Source organism: Heptranchias perlo, chromosome 13, assembly GCF_035084215.1.
Source record: "Heptranchias perlo isolate sHepPer1 chromosome 13, sHepPer1.hap1, whole genome shotgun sequence".
NCBI classification, from domain to species: domain Eukaryota; kingdom Metazoa; phylum Chordata; class Chondrichthyes; order Hexanchiformes; family Hexanchidae; genus Heptranchias; species Heptranchias perlo.
The window spans coordinates 58,706,050-58,729,280 of NC_090337.1; the positions used below are offsets into that span (position 1 = coordinate 58,706,050).

Consider the following 23,231-nt stretch of genomic DNA (forward strand, 5'->3'; position numbering starts at 1 on the left):
AGAAAAGTAAAAGCCCATGGGATCCAAGGGGAAGTGGCAAGTTGGATCCAAAATTGGCTCAGCGGCAGGTAGGAAAGGGTAATGGTCGACGGGTGTTTTTGTGACTGGAAGGCTGTTTCCAGTGGGGTTCCGCAGGGCTCAGTACAAGGTCCCTTGCTTTTTGTGGTATATATTAATGATTTGGACTTAAATGTAGGGGGCATGATCAAGAAGTTTGCAGATGATACAAAAATTGGCCATGTGGTTGTTAGTGAGGAGAAAAGCTGTAGACTGCAGGAAGATATCAATGGACTGGTCAGGTGGGCAGAAAAGTGGCAAATGGAATTCAATCCGGAAAAGTGTGAGGTAATGCATTTGGAGAGGGCAAACAAGGCAAAGGAATACACAATAAATGGAAGGATACGGAGAGGTGTAGAGGAACAGAGGGACCTTGGAGTGCATGCCCATAGATCCTTGAAGGTAGCAGGACAGGTAGATAAGATGGTTAAAAAGGCATACGGGATACTTTCCTTTATTAGCCGAGGCATAGAATATAAGAGCAGGGAGATTATGCTAGAACTGTATAAAACAATAGTTAGGCCACAGCTTGAGTACTGTGTACAGTTCTGGTCACCACATTACAGGAAAGATGTGGATTGCACTAGAGAGAGTACAGGGGAGATTTACGAGGATATTGCCAGGACTGGAGAATTTTAGCTATGAGGAAAGATTGGAACAGAGGAGGCTGAGGGTTGATTTAATCGAGGTGTATAAAATTATGAGGGGCCTAGATAGAATGGATAGGAAGGACCTATTTCCTTCAGCAGAGGCGTGAGTGACGAGGGAACACGATTTAAAGTGATTGGTAGAAGGATTAGAGGGGAGCTGAGGAGAAATTTTTTTCACCGAGAGGATGGTGGGGGTCTGGAACTCACTGCCTGAAAGGGTGGTAGAGGCAGAAACCCTCAACTCATTTAAAAAGTACTTGGATGTGCACTTGAAGTGCCGTAACCTACAGGGCTACTGACCAAGTGCTGGAAAGTGGGATTAAGCTGGATAGCTCTTTTTCAGCCGGCACAGACACGATGGGCCGAATGGCCTCCTTCTGTGCCATAGCTTTCTATGATTCTATTCTATGATAGATTTTTGTTGGGTCAAAGTGTCAAAAGATATGGAGCAAAGGCGGGTAAATGGAGTTAAGATACAGATCAGCCATGATGTAACTGAATGGCGGAGCAGGCTCGAGGGGCTGAATGGCCTGTTCCTATGTAACTGCACCATATAGGGGTGTCTAATCTGCGGTTTGAGGCCTCATGATCCCATAGCGCTGCCAATTCAGCCCTCGAAGCACAGAAACCCGGCCCCATTTTGTGCTTCCATTTCTCACTCGCTGGTGTGTGTCAAGTTTGAATTCCGTGGGGCCCGAAGGTTTGGAAAGGGGCTGTTCTTGACACTGATGCCTCTTTGGTGGATAAATTCTAAATCAGAACACCAGGATCTGTTAGTAGCAGCAACCGGAAATAACCGCAATTTAACGGAGACGGGGATTTAAACTCTAAATGTGCGCCCTGAGTCTCCATGATAGTCTGTGGTATGACCCACAAGGACAAAATTGTGAACACCACTCTCCTACTGTATAACGTGTCTTAAAGGGACCGCTGCAGGCCGCTCAAAAAAAGGTATAAAAATGATATTTGTCGGGCAGGAGGAGCATTAATGGTCCAGTGAGTGAACTGACCCCCATCTTCGATGTGCAGCCTTCCGCTGCCCTCCCTGAGGATCGCCTCCTCCCCCTCCCCTTAACATATCTTCATCGGCTGGGCTCCCCGGTGCGGTCGTCAAATTTCTCGCTTCTTCCGAGCAGCTCGCTGACGGAGTGCAAATGAGGCGCCAGCACGAAAATGGTTCAGGACTCCGACCATTTCCACCGGACGAGCAGTGGGCAGTGAGCAGCGGGCAGCGGGCACCAGGCAGTGAGCAGTGGGCAAGCAGGCAGTCAGCAGTGGGTAATGGGCTCACTTGGAAATTGAGCCCCGGGTGTGGAAGTCCAAGAAGCTGTTTCTTGCTGTGATTATATAGAATGTACAGCACAGAATCAGGCCATTCGGCCCAACAGGTCCATGCCGTGTTTATGCTTCACACGAGCCTCCTCCCACCCCTCTTCATGTAACCCGATCAGAATGCCCTTTTATTCCTTTCTCCCTCATTTGTTTATCCAGCTTCCCTTTAAATGCGTTGTGTGATACAGTGAGTTCTCAGCAGTTCCTGTCTAGGACATGTAGGTGGTAAGAGAGGGAGAGAGGGAAGAGGCAAGGAAGAATGAGGGAGAGGCAGAGACAGCAGGGAAGGTGAGGGTTAGAGGAGGTTAGGGGCTGAGGCAGGGAGAGGTAGCAAAGGAGAGGGAGGGAGAGGGAGAAAGAGGGTGGGGAAGTGAGGGGCAGAGGGAGTGAGGGGCAGCAAGGGGTACAGGATTTGAGGGCCAGAGTGGAGTGAGGGTGAGAGAAACTAATGGGCAGACAGAGGTAGAGGCAATGAGTGGCTGAGAAATTGACTGCTAAAGCAGAGGGTGGGTGGAGAAGGGGGAAGTGGTGATAGAGAGTGAAAAGGAGTTAATAGGGCTGAAAGGAAGGGGAGAGCAGTGGCTGTTGGGACGGAGGTCTTACAGAAGGACAATCAGGAAGGAAACTACAGGATCGCAGCAGCTGTGTGATAGAGTGTGGTAAAAAGCTGTAGAAACAGTCAGACATTGCTCACTGATCCAGCTCTGAATCACTCGCTACTTTTCATTCCCTCAAGCTCAGTTCGGCACCTCTGACCCCCTGTACCACCCAATCCCAGAGTGTGAAAGGACAGTGTCTGACCCACTGTATAACCCAGTCCCAGAGTGTGAAAGGACAGTGTCTGACCCACTGTATAACCCAGTCCCAGAGTGTGAAAGGACAGTGTCTGACCCACTGTACCACCCAGTCCCAGAGTGTGAGAGGACAGTGTCTGACCGACTGTACCACCCAGTCCCAGAGTGTGAGAGGACAGTGTCTGACCCACTGTACCACCCAGTCCCAGAGTGTGAAAGGACAGTGTCTGACCCACTGTATAACCCAGTCCCAGAGTGTGAAAGGACAGTGTCTGACCCACTGTACCACCCAGTCCCAGAGTGTGAGAGGACAGTGTCTGACCAACTGTACCACCCAGTCCCAGAGTGTGAAAGGACAGTGTCTGACCCACTGTACCACCCAGTCCCAGAGTGTGAGAGGACAGTGTCTGACCCACTGTACCACCCAGTCCCAGAGTGTGAAAGGACAGTGTCTGACCCACTGTACCACCCAGTCCCAGAGTGTGAAAGGACAGTGTCTGACCCACTGTACCACCCAGTCCCAGAGTGTGAAAGGACAGTGTCTGACCCACTGTACCACCCAGTCCCAGAGTGTGAGAGGACAGTGTCTGACCCACTGTACCACCCAGTCCCAGAGTGTGAGAGGACAGTGTCTGACCCACTGTACCACCCAGTCCCAGAGTGTGAAAGGACAGTGTCTGACCCACTGTACCACCCAGTCCCAGAGTGTGAAAGTACAGTGTCTGACCCACTGTACCACCCAGTCCCAGAGTGTGAAAGGACAGTGTCTGACCCACTGTACCACCCAGTCCCAGAGTGTGAAAGGACAGTGTCTGACCCACTGTACCACCCAGTCCCAGAGTGTGAAAGGACAGTGTCTGACCCACTGTACCACCCAGTCCCAGAGTGTGAAAGGACAGTGTCTGACCCACTGTACCACCCAGTCCCAGAGTGTGAGAGGACAGTGTGTGACTTGTATTACCCAATCTCTCTGTGCTCGGATGTCTTACCTGACACGAGGATGTCATTCCTCAGGGCACACACAGCGTACTCAGATTTGGTGAACTCTGGAAGTTTGGCCAGCGACTTCCACTCTCCAGTCATTGGATCATAGCATTCTGTGTATGGCAGATTGAAGCCTCCCACTCGCTCACAGCCTCCCACCACCACAATAACCTCGGAATAACCTGTGGACCTGGAGGGAAGGAAAGAGAGCTGAATGGCAGGATGGGTATTCGCACTGAATAGCAAAATACTACAGAGCACTGACTGGCCAAGTGTGGGCCATCTCCTGCCATTTCTACAAGGGGCAGGCACTCTACAGTGCCATCGGTGAGCCAGGCATCATGCCTGTTGAAAGGATTGGAACTCAGCACAGTTTCTATGGCAACGAAGAGGCCCGGGAGCCTCGATTCAGAGCCTGGTTAAAAACTGCCTCTGTTCAATACGAATCTCAGTTGCTCTACACCACAAGTTCGCATCAACCTCCAAGGACAATGAGTTGACTAAATGCCACTCACCACACCCCTCTCTTCAGCGAGCAGCAGACAGCACAGACTGTGGAGCTCACTCGCTAAAAAATTGGTTTCTATTCCTATTCTCTCCACTCCTCGATTTTCTCCTTTCCTCTCCTCTTCTCTCCCCCTCCCTCTCTTGAAAGGCAAGCCTCTAATACTTGTGTGACAGTGGCTATCAGTGAGCTATTCAACCGTGGGGGTACCACAGCCAAGCACATTTCGACGTCCACACTGGACAGTGATTGAGTGCCGGAATCCTAGTTGAATTTCATTTCTCTAACTCGGGCATTCAGCCCCGATGGAACAAGAGCCTCTGTTTGTCTAAATGCTTCGGTGTTACCTACTGAGCATTCCGGAGCCGGTCCAAATTTGGTATTCTGCCTTTCCTTCCTACTTTTAGGCCTTACACTGTCGCACGCTATTCTTTGATCAAGGATTAAGGAAGCCCAACGTTCCCACTAAGAGGTCCTCTTACATTACAGACCCAATGCCGACCCAAACCCTCTATTTACATGTCCTTTGGGGCGAGTTGCCAAATTGCAGCCAGTCAATAAGAGTTAATCTGAACTGTATGGGGTTGTGTATCAGGACCAGGACTGGCGCTATCCAGCCACGTGCAGCTCAGTGCTGCCGCCTGCTCTCTTACAGATGCCAGTCCTAAGGATTCTTTCAGCCCGATTCCCCAGCATAGAATGGATTCTGCACCATCTACTGACTGGCCACCCAGGCCGAGAGTGGGGCCTGTATTTCTGCCTGGTTAGGTCTCGTGCTAGCTGATCAGAATATAGGGCATTGTGAGCTTCAGGGATACCTCAAATAAGAAAGTTGAGCTTTTGTTTCCTCCCCCCACCCCCCCCCTCACCTTCGAGGCCTAGTTCGCGGTGACATCATCTCGTTGCCGAGCACATGGTACCTCCTAGCCTCGTGCAGGAGCTGGTAGCACTCGGGTGAGTTCTGGATCAGCTGCTCCCCTTCCACGGTCTGCACAAAGTAGTTGGGGTGGAGTAAAGGGAGCCTGACATGAGTCAGCAGCTCCTTCATCATGGGCCTCCTCCGCTCCATGTCATGATAGACCCAACGCATCACCGACTCAAACACTGTCTCTTCCTTGCCGATAGCCAGGTCGTCGCTGGAGACAAAGTCGATAAGCTCGTCCTTCTCCAGGCTCAGGAACTCCTCATGCATGGCAACCTCGGAGAACGTCTGCAGGCCGTAGCCTCGGCACTTGGAGTGCAGCGGCTTCAGGGAGTGGGTGTCCGCAAACCTCTGGATGCCCAGGCAGTTGCAGGGGTCCAGCTGCTCTTCCAAGAACTTGGCGCAGGCGTCTCGGATGGAGCTGATCTGGAAGAGGCTGGAGGTCTCGAAGAGGTACTGCACATTGTCCGTGGTGATCTTCACCTTTCCCGTGTAGACGTACTGCAGGAACTGGTCCATGGCATCCGCGAAGATGCCGTTGATCTCCACCAGCATCTCTCTGCTCTCGCGGTGGTCATTGCAGAACATGGCCCTGAAGTAGCTGCTGCAGGAGGAGAGGACAGCCCGATGGCAGGGGAACTCACGACCCTCCACGCAGATGACCACATCGGTGAAGAGCCGGCTGTCCCTGAACTCGTTCAGCATCTGTAGGATGCCCTCGGCGTGGGATGGGCCCGAGGAGAAGTCGAAAGTGTCTTGACTCACCGCGGGCTTCTGGTCCACTTCGAAGACTTTGCGTTTGGTGACGGGCGAGTCACGGAAACGGCTGTCATCCCTGTTGATGCGTCGTCCCAGGATCAGCACCATGGCTTTATCCGGCCACTCACTGCAGTAAGAGGCTCCTGTATGATCCTGGGATCAGGGATAGGCAAATTCAATTAAAATTTCAACAACAATGTTTACACAGTATAGAAAAATGATAGTATTCCTCCACTTATTGTGTACTGTATACAGGGGCAGTGTTCTCAGATGCAATGGGGTAATAATACTCCTAATTGTGTACTACACAAAGGGGCAATATTATCAGGAGTAATGGGGTAATATACTCTTTGTTGTATACTGTACATAGGGAAAATAGACACTGATGCAAGGATTACGCCAAGGCAGAACCAGGTCTGTTGAAAGAAGGGACATGAAGTATTGTATTTAGCCAGATGATGCATTTAATACCTGCCTTGCATGACACCAAGGTTTCCCTTTAACCCTTTTGCAAACTGAAATATCTCCTTAATGTTCAGAACATTCAAATCTTTCTTTTCATAAAATTGTTTTCTAAAAACCTTTTATCGCACTTCCTGCCCATCGATTCCTTTCAATCCGACAGGTGCTGTTTCTCTATTGGGTACAGTCCTGAAGGGCTAGACTTTCCATTGGATACAGTCCTGAAGGGATAGATTCTCTATTGGTTATAGTCCTGAAGGGATTGATTCTCTATTGGTTATAGTCCTGAAGGGATTGATTCTCTATTGGTTATAGTCCTGAAGGGATTGATTCTCTATTGGGTATAGTCTTGAAGGGATAGATTCTCTATTGGGTATAGTCCTGAAGGGATTGACTCTCTATTGGTTATAGTCCAGAAGGGATTGATTCTCTATTGGTTATAGTCCTGAAGGGATAGATTCTCTATTGGTTATAGTCCTGAAGGGATTGATTCTCTATTGGTTATATGCCTGAAGGGATTGATTCTCGATTGGGTATAGTCCTGAAGGGATAGATTCTCGATTGGTCATAGTCCTGAAGGGATTGATTCTCTATTGGGTATAGTCCTGAAGGGATTGATTCTCTATTGGGTATAGTCCTGAAGGGATTGATTCTCTATTGGGTATAGTCCTGAAGGGATTGATTCTCTATTGGGTACAGTCCTGAAGGGATTGATTCTCTATTGGGTATAGTCCTGAAGGGATTGATTCTCTATTGGGTATAGTCCTGAAGGGATTGATTCTCTATTGGGTATAGTCCTGAAGGGATTGATTCTCTATTGGGTATAGTCTTGAAGGGATAGATTCTCTATTGGGTATAGTCCTGAAGGGATTGACTCTCTATTGGTTATAGTCCAGAAGGGATTGATTCTCTATTGGTTATAGTCCTGAAGGGATAGATTCTCTATTGGTTATAGTCCTGAAGGGATTGATTCTCTATTGGGTATAGTCTTGAAGGGATAGATTCTCTATTGGGTATAGTCCTGAATAGATTGATTCTCTATTGGTTATAGTCCTGAAGGGATTGATTCTCTATTGGGTATAGTCTTGAAGGGATAGATTCTCTATTGGTTATAGTCCAGAAGGGATTGATTCTCTATTGGTTATAGTCCTGAAGGGATTGATTCTCTATTGGTTATAGTCCTGAAGGGATTGATTCTCTATTGGGTATAGTCTTGAAGGGATAGATTCTCTATTGGTTATAATACTGAAGAGATTGATTCTCTATTGGGTATAGTCCTGAAGGGATAGATTCTCTATTGGGTATAGTCCTGAAGGGATTGATTCTCTATTGGGTATAGTCCTGAAGGGATTGATTCTCTATTGGGTACAGTCCTGAAGGGATTGATTCTCTATTGGGTATAGTCCTGAAGGGATTGATTCTCTATTGGGTATAGTCCTGAAGGGATTGATTCTCTATTGGGCATAGTCCTGAAGGGATTGATTCTCTATTGGGTATAGTCTTGAAGGGATAGATTCTCTATTGGGTATAGTCCTGAAGGGATTGACTCTCTATTGGTTATAGTCCAGAAGGGATTGATTCTCTATTGGTTATAGTCCTGAAGGGATAGATTCTCTATTGGTTATAGTCCTGAAGGGATTGATTCTCTATTGGGTATAGTTTTGAAGGGATAGATTCTCTATTGGGTATAGTCCTGAATAGATTGATTCTCTATTGGTTATAGTCCTGAAGGGATTGATTCTCTATTGGGTATAGTCTTGAAGGGATAGATTCTCTATTGGTTATAGTCCAGAAGGGATTGATTCTCTATTGGTTATAGTCCTGAAGGGATTGATTCTCTATTGGTTATAGTCCTGAAGGGATTGATTCTCTATTGGTTATAGTCCTGAAGGGATTGATTCTCTATTGGGTATAGTCTTGAAGGGATAGATTCTCTATTGGTTATAGTACTGAAGAGATTGATTCTCTATTGGGTATAGTCCTGAAGGGATAGATTCTCTATTGGTTACAGTCCTGAAGGGATTGATTCTCTATTGGGTATAGTCCTGAAGGGATTGATTCTCTATTGGGTACAGTCGTGAAGGGATAGATTCTCTATTGGTTATAGTCCTGAAGGGATTGATTCTCTATTGGTTATAGTCCTAAAGAAATTGATTTTCTATTGGTTATAGTCCTGAAGGGATTGATTCTCTATTGGGTACAGTCCTGAAGGGATAGATTCTCTATTGGTTATAGTCCTGAAGGGATAGATTCTCTATTGGGTACAGTCCTGAAGAGATTGATTCTCTATTGGGTACAGTCCTGAAGGGATTGATTCTCTATTGGGTATAGTCCTGAAGGGATTGATTCTCTATTGGGTACAGTCCTGAAGGGATTGATTCTCTATTGGGTACAGTCCTGAACGGATTGATTCTCTATTGGGTACAGTCCTGAAGGGATTGATTCTCTATTGGATACAGTCTTGAAGGGATAGATTCTCTATTGGTTATAGTCCTGAAGGGATTGATTCTCTATTCGTTATAGTCCTGAAGGGATTGATTCTCTATTGGTTATAGTCCTGAAGGGATAGATTCTCCATTGGGTATAGTCCTGAAGGGATTGATTCTCTATTGGGTATAGTCCTGAAGGGATAGATTCTCTATTGGTTATAGTCCTGAAGGGATTGATTCTCTATTGGGTACAGTCCTGAAGGGATAGATTCTCTATTGGTTATAGTCCTCAAGGGATAGATTCTCTATTGGGTACAGTCCTGAAGAGATTGATTCTCTATTGGTTATAGTCCTGAAGGGATTGATTCTCTATTGGTTATAGTCCTGAAGGGATAGATTCTCTATTGGTTATAGTCCTGAAGGGATTGATTCTCTATTGGGTATAGTCCTGAAGGGATTGATTCTCTATTGGGTATAGTCCTGAATGGCTAGACTTTCCATTGGGTATAGTTCTGAAGGGATAGATTCTCCATTGGTTATAGTCCTGAAGGGATAGATTCTCTATTGGGTACAGTCCTGAAGAGATTGATTCTCTATTGGTTATAGTCCTGAAGGGATTGATTCTCTATTGGTTATAGTCCTGAAGGGATAGATTCTCTATTGGTTATAGTCCTGAAGGGATTGATTCTCTATTGGGTATAGTCCTGAAGGGATTGATTCTCTATTGGGTATAGTCCTGAAGGGATAGATTCTCTATTGGTTATAGTCCTGAAGGGATAGATTCTCTATTGGTTATAGTCCTGAAGGGATAGATTCTCTTTTGGTTATAGTCCTGACGGGATTGATTCTCTATTTGGTACAGTCCTGAAGGGATAGATTCTCTATTGGTTATAGTCTTGAAGGGATAGATTCTCTATTGGCTACAGTCCTGAAGGGATTGATTCTCTATTGGGTACAGTCCTGAAGGGATTGATTCTCTATTGGGTACAGTCCTGAAGGGATAGACTTTCCATTGGCTACAGTCCTGAAGGGATTGATTCTCTATTGGTTACAGTCCTGAAGGGATAGACTTTCCATTGGGTGCAGTACTGAAGGGATTGATTCTCCATTGGGTACAGTCCTGAAGGGATTGATTCTCTATTAGATACAGTCCTGAAGGGATAGATTCTCCATTGGGTACAGTCCTGAAGGGATTGATTCTGTATTGGATACAGTCCTGAAGAGATTGATTCTCTATTGGTTATAGTCCTGAAGGGATAGATTCTCTATTGGTTACAGTCCTGAAGGGATAGATTCTCTATTGGTTACAGTCCTGAAGGGATTGATTCTCCATTGGTTATAGTCCTGAAGGGATTGATTGTCTATTAGATACAGTCCTGAAGAGATTGATTCTCTAATGGGTACAGTCCTGAAGGGATAGATTCTCTATTGGATACAGTCCTGAAGGGATAGATTCTCTATTGGATACAGTCCTGAAGGGATTGATTCTCTATTGGGTATAGTCCTGAAGGGATAGATTCTCTATTGGATACAGTCCTGAAGAGATTGATTCTCTATTGGGTACAGTCCTGAAGGGATTGATTCTCTATTGGGTACAGTCCTGAAGGGATAGATTCTCTATTGGATACAGTCCTGAAGGGATAGATTCTCTATTGGATACAGTCTTGAAGGGCTAGACTTTCCATTGGGTATAGTCCTGAAGGGATAGATTCTCTATTGGTTATAGTTCTGAAGGGATAGATTCTCTATTGGATACAGTCCTGAAGAGATTGATTCTCTATTGGGTACAGTCCTGAAGGGATAGATTCTCTATTGAGTACAGTCCTGAAGTAACTGATTCTCCATTGGGTACAGTCCTGAAGGGATAGATTCTCTATTGGATACAGTCCTGAAGGGCTAGACTTTCCATTGGGTATAGTCCTGAAGGGATAGATTCTCTATTGGTTACAGTCCTGAAGGGATGGATTCTCCACTGAGTACAGTCCTGAAGTAACTGATTCTCCATTGGGTACAGTCCTGAATGGATAGATTCTCTATTGGATACAGTCCTGAAGGGCTAGACTTTCCATTGGGTATAGTCCTGAAGGGATAGATTCTCTATTGGTTATAGTTCTGAAGGGATAGATTCTCTATTGGGTACAGTCCTGAAGTGATTGATTCTCTATTGGATACAGTCTTGAAGGGATAGATTCTCTATTGGTTATAGTCGTGAATGGATTGATTCTCTATTGGTTATAGTCCTGAAGGGATTGATTCTCTATTGGTTATAGTCCTGAAGGGATAGATTCTCCATTGGGTATAGTCCTGAAGGGATTGATTCTCTATTGGGTATAGTCCTGAAGGGATAGATTCTCTATTAGTTATAGTCCTGAAGGGATTGATTCTCCATTGGTTATAGTCCTGAAGAGATTGATTCTCTATTGGTTATAGTCCTGAAGAGATTGATTCTCAATTGGGTACAGTCCTGAAGGGATAGATTCTCCATTGTGTATTGTCCTGAAGGGATTGATTCTCTATTGGTTATAGTCCTGAAGGGATTGATTCTCTATTGGTTATAGTCCTGAAGGGATTGATTCTCTATTGGTTATAGTCCTGATGAAATTGATTCTCTATTGGTTATAGTCCTGAAGGGATTGATTCTCTGTTGGGTACAGTCCTGAAGGGATAGATTATCTATTGGTTATAGTCCTGAAGGGATAGATTCTCTATTGGGTACAGTCCTGAAGAGATTGATTCTCTATTGGTTATAGTCCTGAAGGGATTGATTCTCTATTGGTTATAGTCCTGAAGGGATAGATTCTCTATTGGTTATAGTCCTGAAGGGATTGATTCTCTATTGGGTATAGTCCTGAAGGGATTGATTCTCTATTGGGTATAGTCCTGAAGGGCTAGACTTTCCATTGGGTATAGTCCTGAAGGGATAGATTCTCTATTGGTTATAGTCCTGAAGGGATAGATTCTGTATTGGATACAGTCCTGAAGAGATTGATTCTCTATTGGTTATAGTCCTGAAGGGATAGATTCTCTTTTGGTTATAGTCCTGAAGGGATAGATTCTCTATTGGTTACAGTCCTGAAGGGATTGATTCTCCATTGGTTATAGTCCTGAAGGGATTGATTGTCTATTAGATGCAGTCCTGAAGAGATTGATTCTCTATTGGGTACAGTCCTGAAGGGATAGATTCTCTATTGGATACAGTCCTGAAGGGATAGATTCTCTATTGGATACAGTCCTGAAGGGATTGATTCTCTATTGGGTATAGTCCTGAAGGGATAGATTCTCTATTGGATACAGTCCTGAAGAGATTGATTCTCTATTGGGTACAGTCCTGAAGGGATTGATTCTCTATTGGGTACAGTCCTGAAGGGATAGATTCTCTATTGGATACAGTCCTGAAGGGATAGATTCTCTATTGGATACAGTCTTGAAGGGCTAGACTTTCCATTGGGTATAGTCCTGAAGGGATAGATTCTCTATTGGTTATATTTCTGAAGGGATAGATTCTCTATTGGATACAGTCCTGAAGAGATTGATTCTCTATTGGGTACAGTCCTGAAGGGATAGATTCTCTATTGGTTACAGTCCTGAAGGGATAGATTCTCCATTGAGTACAGTCCTGAAGTAACTGATTCTCCATTGGGTACAGACCTGAAGGGATAGATTCTCTATTGGATACAGTCCTGAAGGGCTAGACTTTCCATTGGGTATAGTCCTGAAGGGATAGATTCTCTATTGGTTATAGTTCTGAAGGGATAGATTCTCTATTGGGTACAGTCCTGAAGTGATTGATTCTCTATTGGATACAGTCTTGAAGGGATAGATTCTCTATTGGTTATAGTCGTGAAGGGATTGATTCTCTATTGGTTATAGTCCTGAAGGGATTGATTCTCTATTGGTTATAGTCCTGAAGGGATAGATTCTCCATTGGGTATAGTCCTGAAGGGATTGATTCTCTATTGGGTATAGTCCTGAAGGGATAGATTCTCTATTGGTTATAGTCCTGAAGGGATTGATTCTCCATTGGTTATAGTCCTGAAGAGATTGATTCTCTATTGGTTATAGTCCTGAAGGGATTGATTCTCAATTGGGTACAGTCCTGAAGGGATAGATTCTCCATTGTGTATTGTCCTGAAGGGATTGATTCTCTATTGGTTATAGTCCTGAAGGGATTGATTCTCTATTGGTTATAGTCCTGAAGGGATTGATTCTCTATTGGTTATAGTCCTGATGAAATTGATTCTCTATTGGTTATAGTCCTGAAGGGATTGATTCTCTGTTGGGTACAGTCCTGAAGGGATAGATTATCTATTGGTTATAGTCCTGAAGGGATAGATTCTCTATTGGGTACAGTCCTGAAGAGATTGATTCTCTATTGGTTATAGTCCTGAAGGGATTGATTCTCTATCGGTTATAGTCCTGAAGGGATAGATTCTCTATTGGTTATAGTCCTGAAGGGATTGATTCTCTATTGGGTATATTCCTGAAGGGATTGATTCTCTATTGGGTATAGTCCTGAAGGGTAGACTTTCCATTGGGTATAGTCCTGAAGGGATAGATTCTCTATTGGTTATAGTCCTGAAGGGATAGATTCTCTATTGGGTACAGTCCTGAAGAGATTGATTCTCTATTGGTTATAGTCCTGAAGGGATTGATTCTCTATTGGTTATAGTCCTGAAGGGATAGATTCTCTATTGGTTATAGTCTTGAAGGGATTGATTCTCTATTGGGTATCGTCCTGAAGGGATTGATTCTCTATTGGGTATAGTCCTGAAGGGATAGATTCTCTATTGGTTATAGTCCTGAAGGGATAGATTCTCTATTGGTTATAGTCCTGAAGGGATAGGTTCTCTTTTGGTTATAGTCCTGACGGGATTGATTCTCTATTTGGTACAGTCCTGAAGGGATAGATTCTCTATTGGTTATAGTCTTGAAGGGATAGATTCTCTATTGGCTACAGTCCTGAAGGGATTGAATCTCTATTGGGTACAGTCCTGAAGGGATTGATTCTCTATTGGGTACAGTCCTGAAGGGATAGACTTTCCATCGGCTACAGTCCTGAAGGGATTGATTCTCTATTGGTTACAGTCCTGAAGGGATAGACTTTCCATTGGGTGCAGTACTGAAGGGATTGATTCTCCATTGGGTACAGTCCTGAAGGGATTGATTCTCTATTAGAAACAGTCCTGAAGGGATAGATTCTCCATTGGGTACAGTCCTGAAGGGATTGATTCTGTATTGGATACAGTCCTGAAGAGATTGATTCTCTATTGGTTATAGTCCTGAAGGGATAGATTCTCTATTGGTTACAGTCCTGAAGGGATAGATTCTCTATTGGTTACCGTCCTGAAGGGATTGATTCTCCATTGGTTATAGTCCTGAAGGGATTGATTGTCTATTAGATACAGTCCTGAAGAGATTGATTCTCTATTGGGTACAGTCCTGAAGGGATAGATTCTCTATTGGATACAGTCCTGAAGGGATTGATTCTCTATTGGGTATAGTCCTGAAGGGATAGATTCTCTATTGGATACAGTCCTGAAGAGATTGATTCTCTATTGGGTACAGTCCTGAAGGGATTGATTCTCTATTGGGTGCAGTCCTGAAGGGATAGATTCTCTATTGGATACAGTCCTGAAGGGATAGATTCTCTATTGGATACAGTCTTGAAGGGCTAGACTTTCCATTGGTTATAGTCCTGAAGGGATAGATTCTCTATTGGTTATAGTTCTGAAGGGATAGATTCTCTATTGGATACAGTCCTGAAGAGATTGATTCTCTATTGGGTACAGTCCTGAAGGGATAGATTCTCTATTGGTTACAGTCCTGAAGGGATTGATTCTCCATTGAGTACAGTCCTGAAGTAACTGATTCTCCATTGGGTACAGTCCTGAAGGGATAGATTCTCTATTGGATACAGTCCTGAAGGGCTAGACTTTCCATTGGGTATATTCCTGAAGGGATAGATTCTCTATTGGTTATAGTTCTGAAGGGATAGATTCTCTATTGGATACAGTCCTGAAGAGATTGATTCTCTATTGGGTACAGTCCTGAAGGGATAGATTCTCTATTGGGTACAGTCCTGAAGGGATAGATTCTCTATTGGATACAGTCCTGAAGAGATTGATTCTCTATTGGTTATAGTTCTGAAGGGATAGATTCTCTATTGTATACTGTCCTGAAGAGATTGATTCTCTATTGGGTACAGTCCTGAAGGGATTGATTCTCTATTGGGTATGGTCCTGAAGGGATTGATTCTCTATTGGTTACAGTCCTGAAGGGATTGATTCTCTCTTGGGTACAGTCCTGAAGGGATTGATTCTCTCTTGGGTACAGTCCTGAAGGGATAGATTCTCTATTGGGTACAGTCCTGAAGGGATTGATTCTCTGTTGGGTACAGTCCTGAAGGGATAGATTCTCCATTGGGTACAGTCCTGAAGTAACTGATTCTCCATTGGGTACAGTCCTCAAGGGGTTAATCATTCACGTACAAACTGTTTAGAATGACCCTGTGAAATGGGGCTGTGAGTGTTGAGTCCAGGAGTGGGGATAGACACGGTGAGTTGTTATGATCTGGAATGCACTGCCTGAAAGGGTGATGGAAGCAGATTTAATAGTAACTTTCAAAAGGGAACTGGATAAATACTCGAAGAGAAAAAAATTGCAGGTCTATGGGGAAAGAGCAGGGGAATAGGACTAATTGGATAGGTGTACCAATGAGCCGGCAAAGGCACAATGGGCCGAATGGCCTCCTCCTGTGCTGTACCTACCATGATAGATTCTCCATCTGGTCACACGTGGAGTATTGTGTACAGACTTGGGCACCTTATTGTGGGAAGAATATATAATCAATGGAAAATGTGCAGGCTGTGAGTTTGTTTAATGGTGATGTGTTTATCGATATTGAGAGGCTGTGATTTTATTTAATAGAGGCGTGTCTATTATTGGGGGTGGGGTTTGTGAGTTTATGCTGTTGCAACGCAGATCAGTCCACATAAACAGGAAAATAACAAGGGTGTTACGAAACAGGAAACAGGACTATAATCTTCCAAACAATGAACCAAAACAGATGGGGGCCTCTCGTGACTATTTATGTTCTCTAATTACAGGGGTGGGACTTATAGTGCAGGATCTACAAGGGTGGGACTTATAGAGTGAGATCACACTCGTTTCAGTTAAAACGATGGCCATGTTGTGGGGGAGTGTGTTATATACCATATGTAGCTTTCGCCGTTAATTTGCATTGGATCAATTTCATCACCTCCGCATCAATCAAAACAGCAGTTGATTACGTGGCGTGTGTACACACAGAACGACACACACAAACAACTACACAAACAAAAGTACACACACACAACTGCACACATAAACATTAAACACACACTCAGGTATACATATAAACATGATTAGACACTCGCACCATTTGACAGACACGCAATTCCACAGATCGAGGTCGCCCTGTAGATGTCAGGCCGGGTTCACTGAAATGTTTACCAACATAAGAAGGAAGAGAACTTGCATTTATAGATGGAATATGCACCATCTACCCCAGGAGGCGTCAATCTCAGACATTAATAGCAGCAAGGAGAACGATGCTCGGCTCCCCTCGGAAATATGGTTCCTAAACAGTGCCTCTCCTTTACATTCAGAATTAGTCCTATTTCAATTTCACGGTCACCAAATCGCCAAATGCTGACCAGGACTGGCCCTGCATCTAACTAACCCGTGTTTGCACAGTTCTTGGGGAGAGGCAAAAAATGGAATAAGTTTTCCATTCCCCCAGCACTGACACCCCTCAACTCGGATCAGCACAAAAACACGCACTCCGGTAAATCAGTTTAAGACGGGTGAGCTCAATGCTGCGAGATTCGGGCTATGGCTGGGCTCATGGGACATGTAAACTCCGGACTCGGCTGTGCCCAGACTGGAACAAGGCATCAGCTGTTTGGCAATTCGGAGAGCTTGAAGCAGCAAAAGGGATTTAAAAAAAACCCCATCATATCCGCCTGGAAAGTGAGCGTCAGCTGGTAAACAAAGAGAGCAATGCAAGTTTTAGCAGAGGCTGTGCGCCCTCTCCTGATCATTCCTTCAATCAAGCACAATCGCAAAATATTTGCTTTGTTTTTATTGGGTTTATAGTTTAACGTTATTTTTTAAAATAAAAGCACTAAAGCGGACCAATGTAGGACAGAGCCGTGCTCATGTGAGCTTGTAATTCCTCCATGGTTTTATATATCTGGGGATTTTATTCCTATTTTTTTTAACGTGCTTCCTTAATTCAATGTAAACAAAACTCTCCCCTGATCACATGGAAGGAACAATAACAGTCGGCGTCAGCACCATCTTTATTTGTGTGTGAGCTTTGCTGTCAGTGTCTGGGGTGGTAAACGACGCACAAAACAAACCATCGTCCACAATCCCCACTCAGTGACAGACCCTTCCAGCCACCTCGCCAGTCACCTCTTGGGTTTAAATAACCAGGGCTTTGATCTCTCTCTCTCTCCAACCACCACCCCCCCACCCCGCTCTTTCCTGGGAATCTGTCCAAACAGGATCACGATTCCTAAAGCGACGATCCAGTAAACCACTCTCAAGTTCACTTCTGTTTTCTTTTCTTCTTTACGTAACAAGAATCTATTCCCATGTGTTGGAGCAAAAAAAAAACCAACAAAAATCCTTCTTTATTTCTGCACAAACCTGCTCTAACTCAAACCAGTCGATTTACAAAATCTCCCCTTGTGTTTTGAAAGAGTTGACTCACTTGTAGATATCACACGCTTTAAATCTGTAAATAATAACCAATTCTTACCGATCAAAGGGTGATGATCTCGTCCACAAAAGACTCTCCCCGACAAAGATAAATTTCCTCCTGTTTATTTGTTGATTTCCAGACTAGCGGAAGTTTAAATCCACTTTGCCCCTAGGTTGTGCCACTGTGCAATTTTGTTGTCTCTCTCTCTCTCTCTCTGTATATATATATATATATATATTTGATGCTGTTACAGTCTATTCACTGCTGTCACAATGTCACAGCCACTCTCACTCAATAGCCCTCTCCCATTCCCTGCTCTCACTTCTTAATCTGAACAAAGAACAGCAGCATCAGCACCTACCCATTGCATCAGCGCGCCTGAGCCTGAGCCTGAGCCTGAGCCGCGCCGCACGCCGGGAGTCGTAGTCCCCGGCCGAGGGCCGCCCCCGGCCCCGCCCACGCGGCGGGCCGACGGCCAAAGACTACAACTCCCAGCGGGCCCCCCCCGCCCCCGCCCCCCCGCGCTGCACGGGAGACCAGCTGCGGTGGGTCAGCCCGAGAGAGTGCGGAGGCAGGGGCTCGCCGAGACCTTTAAAACCACGGTCTCTGCCGCCGGCACAGGCATTGGCCGGGACTCAGGCCCGCGAGTTCGACCGGTTGCCAATCGGAAAAATTGAGCCGGCTTTTAAACAGCATTTAGAATCATAGAAGTTTACAACATGGAAACAGGCCCTTCGGCCCAACATGTCCATGTCGCCCAGTTTATACCACTGAGCTAGTCCCAATTGCCTATAGAATCATAGAAGTTACAACAATAGAATCATACAAGTTACAACAATAGAATCATAGAAGTTAAAGGGGAGGTGCCCGCTGGAGCCGCGCGGAGCAACACCGTGGCGTCCGGCGCCTGTCTGCTCCCACTGCCAGGCCGTGGTGAGACCTGGCTGCAGTGGAAGGCAACTCATCAGACTTTCTGTATCCACGCCATCGGTAGTCCACAAAGGACTCCTACCCCTAAACGTACCCCTCATCACCCGTAAATACTGCTTCACCCAGTGGCCCTTCCTCAAACTCACTAATATGCATTTTCCACGATGCTGGAAGCTGGGTGTGACCTGCTCTTCTGTGCAAGAGGTCATCTTGGGAAGAACCCAAAGGTAGAAAAAAGGACAGCAATTTGCAATGTATATCAAGTCGACACCTCAAAAGAAGAGCAGAACATAACGCTTTTCAGCATGTGTACCCCCAGTGGAGGAGGAAGACAGGAAATATGGAAAAGAAAAGTTGCCTCCAAATTTGGGAGTGATAAGAAACTCAGCACTATAATTATCTGAAGAATGTGGAGAAGTGATGAAAAAGTTAATAGGATGTTGGGCTATATAACCAGAATAGTGGAGTATAAGTCCTGGGCCTATGCTCAGACTTCATTTAGAACAAAGGTGTCTATACTTTTGGAGCGAGGAGCTGGATCCCTGTAAGGCAGAGCCATTGTCCTGTAAAAGTGATTTGAACATTGTTCCCAGCTAACTGTAGCTGAAAAAGGAATCCTTTTGTCTCTGTGGCAGGGGCTGGCCAATACACAGAACTGAACCAAAGTTAAGATGGAAGTGGCATCCCTTTCCCCCTTCAAAATAGAGACCTGGAGATGAATTTGCAGGCCAGGTTATTTGATCTGTAAATTAGCCAGGGTGCAGAAGTTTAATCTAGATACTTATCAAATTCTACATAGTCAAAATATGAATGGATATATGAGACCTGGATGAGGTGGGAGCATTTGCTTGTTAAATGATTTTATGTACCGGGTGTTCCAATGTGTCTTTGGATTTGATTGGTTGACAGCTCTTCAATCAGAGACCTTGGGACTGGAATAAATTCTATAACTTTCACTCATGTCTTCAGTTTCCGTTCAGTCCAAGAGAAAACTGGATTCTGTGTGATAGGCAGGAGTTTTGCATCACCATTGTACAACCATTACACTGAAGTTTTATGACTGATTCATCCAAAAGCCTTGCTGCATAATGAATTGTATAAAAATATGCTCTGGAAAGAATAACTTAATTTCCTGTGGACTCATTCTATCTTTTTCATCTTCTCAGCATTTGTACCACCAGTAACTTGTTTCGTATTGCTTCAGTGTAATTATCGTCCAATAAATCTGAGTATTAGTGTTAGCCTTAAAGTAACAGTGATTTTATTGCTTTTTGGAATAGACTGAGGTTGGTGGACTTCCTGTACGGTCCTTAGGGCAATAGACTATAGCAATTGTTAATACGATAGCCATGTTAGCCCAATCACAGCATTAATGAGGGAGCAGGTTTCAATTAATAGGGCACTTGGTCTGGCTATAAGGACTACATTTCTATGGTCAAAACAAGTTACGTGGTGGGAGAGAGCCTGAACCCCTAATACTAAGGAGATAAATGCAAAGGAGTGAAAGATAAATTTAGAACAGATATCAGGTAAACACAGATTGATATGTATTTGAAACAATTTACTAAGAAAAATAATCGAGGATCCAGGGTTATTTACAATGCAACTCTGGAACTGGGTGATACAGTGGGTCAGACACTGTCCTTTCACACTCTGGGACTGGGTTATACAGTGGGTCAGGCACTGTCCTTTCACACTCTGGGACTGGGTGGTACAGTGGGTCAGACACTGTCCTTTCACACTCTGGGACTGGGTGGTACAGTGGGTCAGACACTGTCCTTTCACACTCTGGGACTGGGTGGTACAGTGGGTCAGACACTGTCCTTTCACACTCTGGGACTGGGTGGTACAGTGGGTCAGACACTGTCCTTTCACACTCTGGGACTGGGTGGTACAGTGGGTCAGACACTGTCCTTTCACACTCTGGGACTGGGTGGTACAGTGGGTCAGACACTGTCCTTTCACACTCTGGGACTGGGTGGTACAGTGGGTCAGACACTGTCCTTTCACACTCTGGGACTGGGTGGTACAGTGGGTCAGACACTGTCCTTTCACACTCTGGGACTGGGTGGTACAGTGGGTCAGACACTGTCCTTTCACACTCTGGGACTGGGTGGTACAGTGGGTCAGACACTGTCCTTTCACACTCTGGGACTGGGTGGTACAGTGGGTCAGACACTGTCCTTTCACACTCTGGGACTGGGTGGTACAGTGGGTCAGACACTGTCCTTTCACACTCTGGGACTGGGTGGTACAGTGGGTCAGACACTGTCCTTTCACACTCTGGGACTGGGTGGTACAGTGGGTCAGACACTGTCCTTTCACACTCTGGGACTGGGTGGTACAGTAGGTCAGATGCTATCCTTTCACATTGTATATCTAATCAATGCTGTACCTGATCTGGGAGTGTTCGATGGGACAGTGTAGAGAGAGCTATACTCTGTATCTAACTAATGTGATAGGGTGACGTTTCTCCTGGTGTTTGTGATGTCATGAATTGACATGGCTTTTATGTACCATTCCTGGACAGTGAGTTTTAATCTTCAGTGTAACATCAGAGAGAAAGTCTGGCATCAGCCAAGGCCCGGTGGTAGGTTGCATGTCTGCAATCTCTGCTGGGAAGACAGTTCATTTGAAAATCAAGCAGAGAAGATATACAGCAAGCAGAAAATAACAAAAGAAAAAGAAAGCTGGCAGCGCCCAGGGCGAGCGTGCCAGGCACTCAGAGAGCAATCGGTGGAAGTCTCATCTGATAGCTTATCTATAGAGAAACTTGCAGATCGTTTCAGAGAAATTACTTTGTATTGTACTCAGCGCGGGCTCTGTTTTGTGATTTTATTTTCATTATCAGATGATTGCTGATTAACATATTAGGGAGACCTTGTGTTTTTGTAACAATGCGATTTACCCCAACCCTACAAGATTTTTGTACTGCAACTTTAATTGCTGAAGTTACATTGCCTTGTGTTTTTTTTATTCCAGTCAATTTTCTCCTCTCCTCAAGATGTCCACCCCCTGCCACGATACAGTTTCACAGTACCCCGCCCAAGTGCTTTTCTGTTACGTGTGAGACTTGGCTGTGAGTGCCAGCAAGCTATTCAACTGCAGGAGCATTCCAGTCAAACCTGATCCTCACCCAAACATGACTTGCCACATCTTCCATCTACTGGAATAAACAAGGCCAGTTACACACAGTACTGGAACGAGTCAGAAATAATACACAGGAATGTTGCACAATGACCCTGGGGCCCTTTTCTCTGTAAACTGAAACATGAGGTGTGATAGCTTAAGAGGACAGTAATTATAGATCATTATGTTAATAATTCTAATTTAATAAAGGCCAAGTGCACGAATAAGGACTTCCTCTAGAAAGAATCCAAATCAAATATGTTAATGAAGCGACAAGCAGGAAAGCAATTAGAAAATATCACATTAGTGTTAGTGAGCCTGGTGTGTGTCACCTTAAAGCACATTTGTATCACAGTTGTTCTGCAATCGAGTCCAGGGCCTAAATTTTAACCCGGAAGAATGGGTGGGTTGGGGGCGGGGGGACAGTAAAAATTTTAAAAGTTTGGATCTGGAACAAACCCCAGCACCAACCTGCCGAAAAACACGTTTCACCCGGACGCGTCTGGGTGCGCGTGTGCTTCAGAAACCTGGAAGTCCCGCCTGCAATTAAAGCCGGCGGGATGATATTTAAAGGGACAATTAAGATAGTTCATGTAGTTAACTCAATTACATTTTTGTGGATTAAGGCAGACAAATGATTTTAACTCTACCTGAACGTGTCTCCTGTGGCCTTTGAAACACGCCATGAAAACAGAGGCGAGTTGCAGCCGGCACTCATTAGGACCTTTAAACCAGTGATTGACACGTGAATAAAAGGTGAGTTTTTGCAACAGGGCACTCAGTTCTCTCAGACAAACCTTTGGCTGGGTGTTCTTTGTGTTTAGACTGAGATTTCTTTGTTCACACTCAGAATTCTTGTGCTCACACATATTTACTTACATTTTGGACCCCCTCAAACTGCCACCATCAGGATGGGGGGGCGCAATGGATTTATTCAGCAGTGCATCTGAGGAGGAGGCACATCAGCATCCACGGCAGGTACGGCGTGCAGTTCTGGGAGTTGCAGCTCCGCAAGACAGAGGTGTGCCACAGGGACCTGCAGAAGAGCAGAGAGAGGAAGAACGGAGGGGCCAACATCGCAGGAGGCACTACCCTTGTGAGAGGGTCTACAGGCAGAGGCTGAGCTTCCTGGACCTCTCTGAGGAGCAGTGCCTATGAAGGCTCAGGTTGAGTTGCCAGTTGATCGCAGACATCTGCAGGATCCTTCATGCAGAGCTGCTCCCGGCTGGGCCTGGTGGCCATGCATTGCCCGTCGCAGTTAAAGTCACCGCTGCCCTCAATTTCTTCGTCTCCAGATCTTTCCAGGGCGCCACTGGTGACATCACCAGGATCTCTCAGTCGTCTGCCCATAAGTGTATACGACAGGTCACGGATGGCTTGTTTGCCAGGTCATCCGACTATGTCAACTTCCCCATCGACGACATCAGCCAGACTGAGAGGGCAGTGGGTTTCCACTATCTGACTGGCTTCCCACGGGTGCAGAGCGCAATTGATTGCACACACGTAGCAATCCAAGGACCTCCACATGA

The 23,231-nt window shown here is 45.2% G+C and overlaps 1 protein-coding gene across 1 annotated transcript in view; it reads right to left on the reverse strand.

Moving 5' to 3' along the window:
* The window catches only part of klhl24a (kelch-like family member 24a), a 37,891-nt gene extending 19,857 nt beyond the window's left edge, over positions 1-18,034 (reverse strand). The window contains exons 1-3 of the mRNA XM_067995548.1: positions 17,701-18,034; positions 5,192-6,156; positions 3,823-4,007 (exon numbers count right to left, since the gene is read on the reverse strand). Coding sequence (XP_067851649.1) covers positions 3,823-4,007; positions 5,192-6,111 — 1,105 coding nt within the window. The 5' untranslated portion in view covers positions 6,112-6,156; positions 17,701-18,034. The remainder of the gene's footprint in view (positions 1-3,822; positions 4,008-5,191; positions 6,157-17,700) is intronic.
* Positions 18,035-23,231: the final 5,197 nt, after the last annotated feature.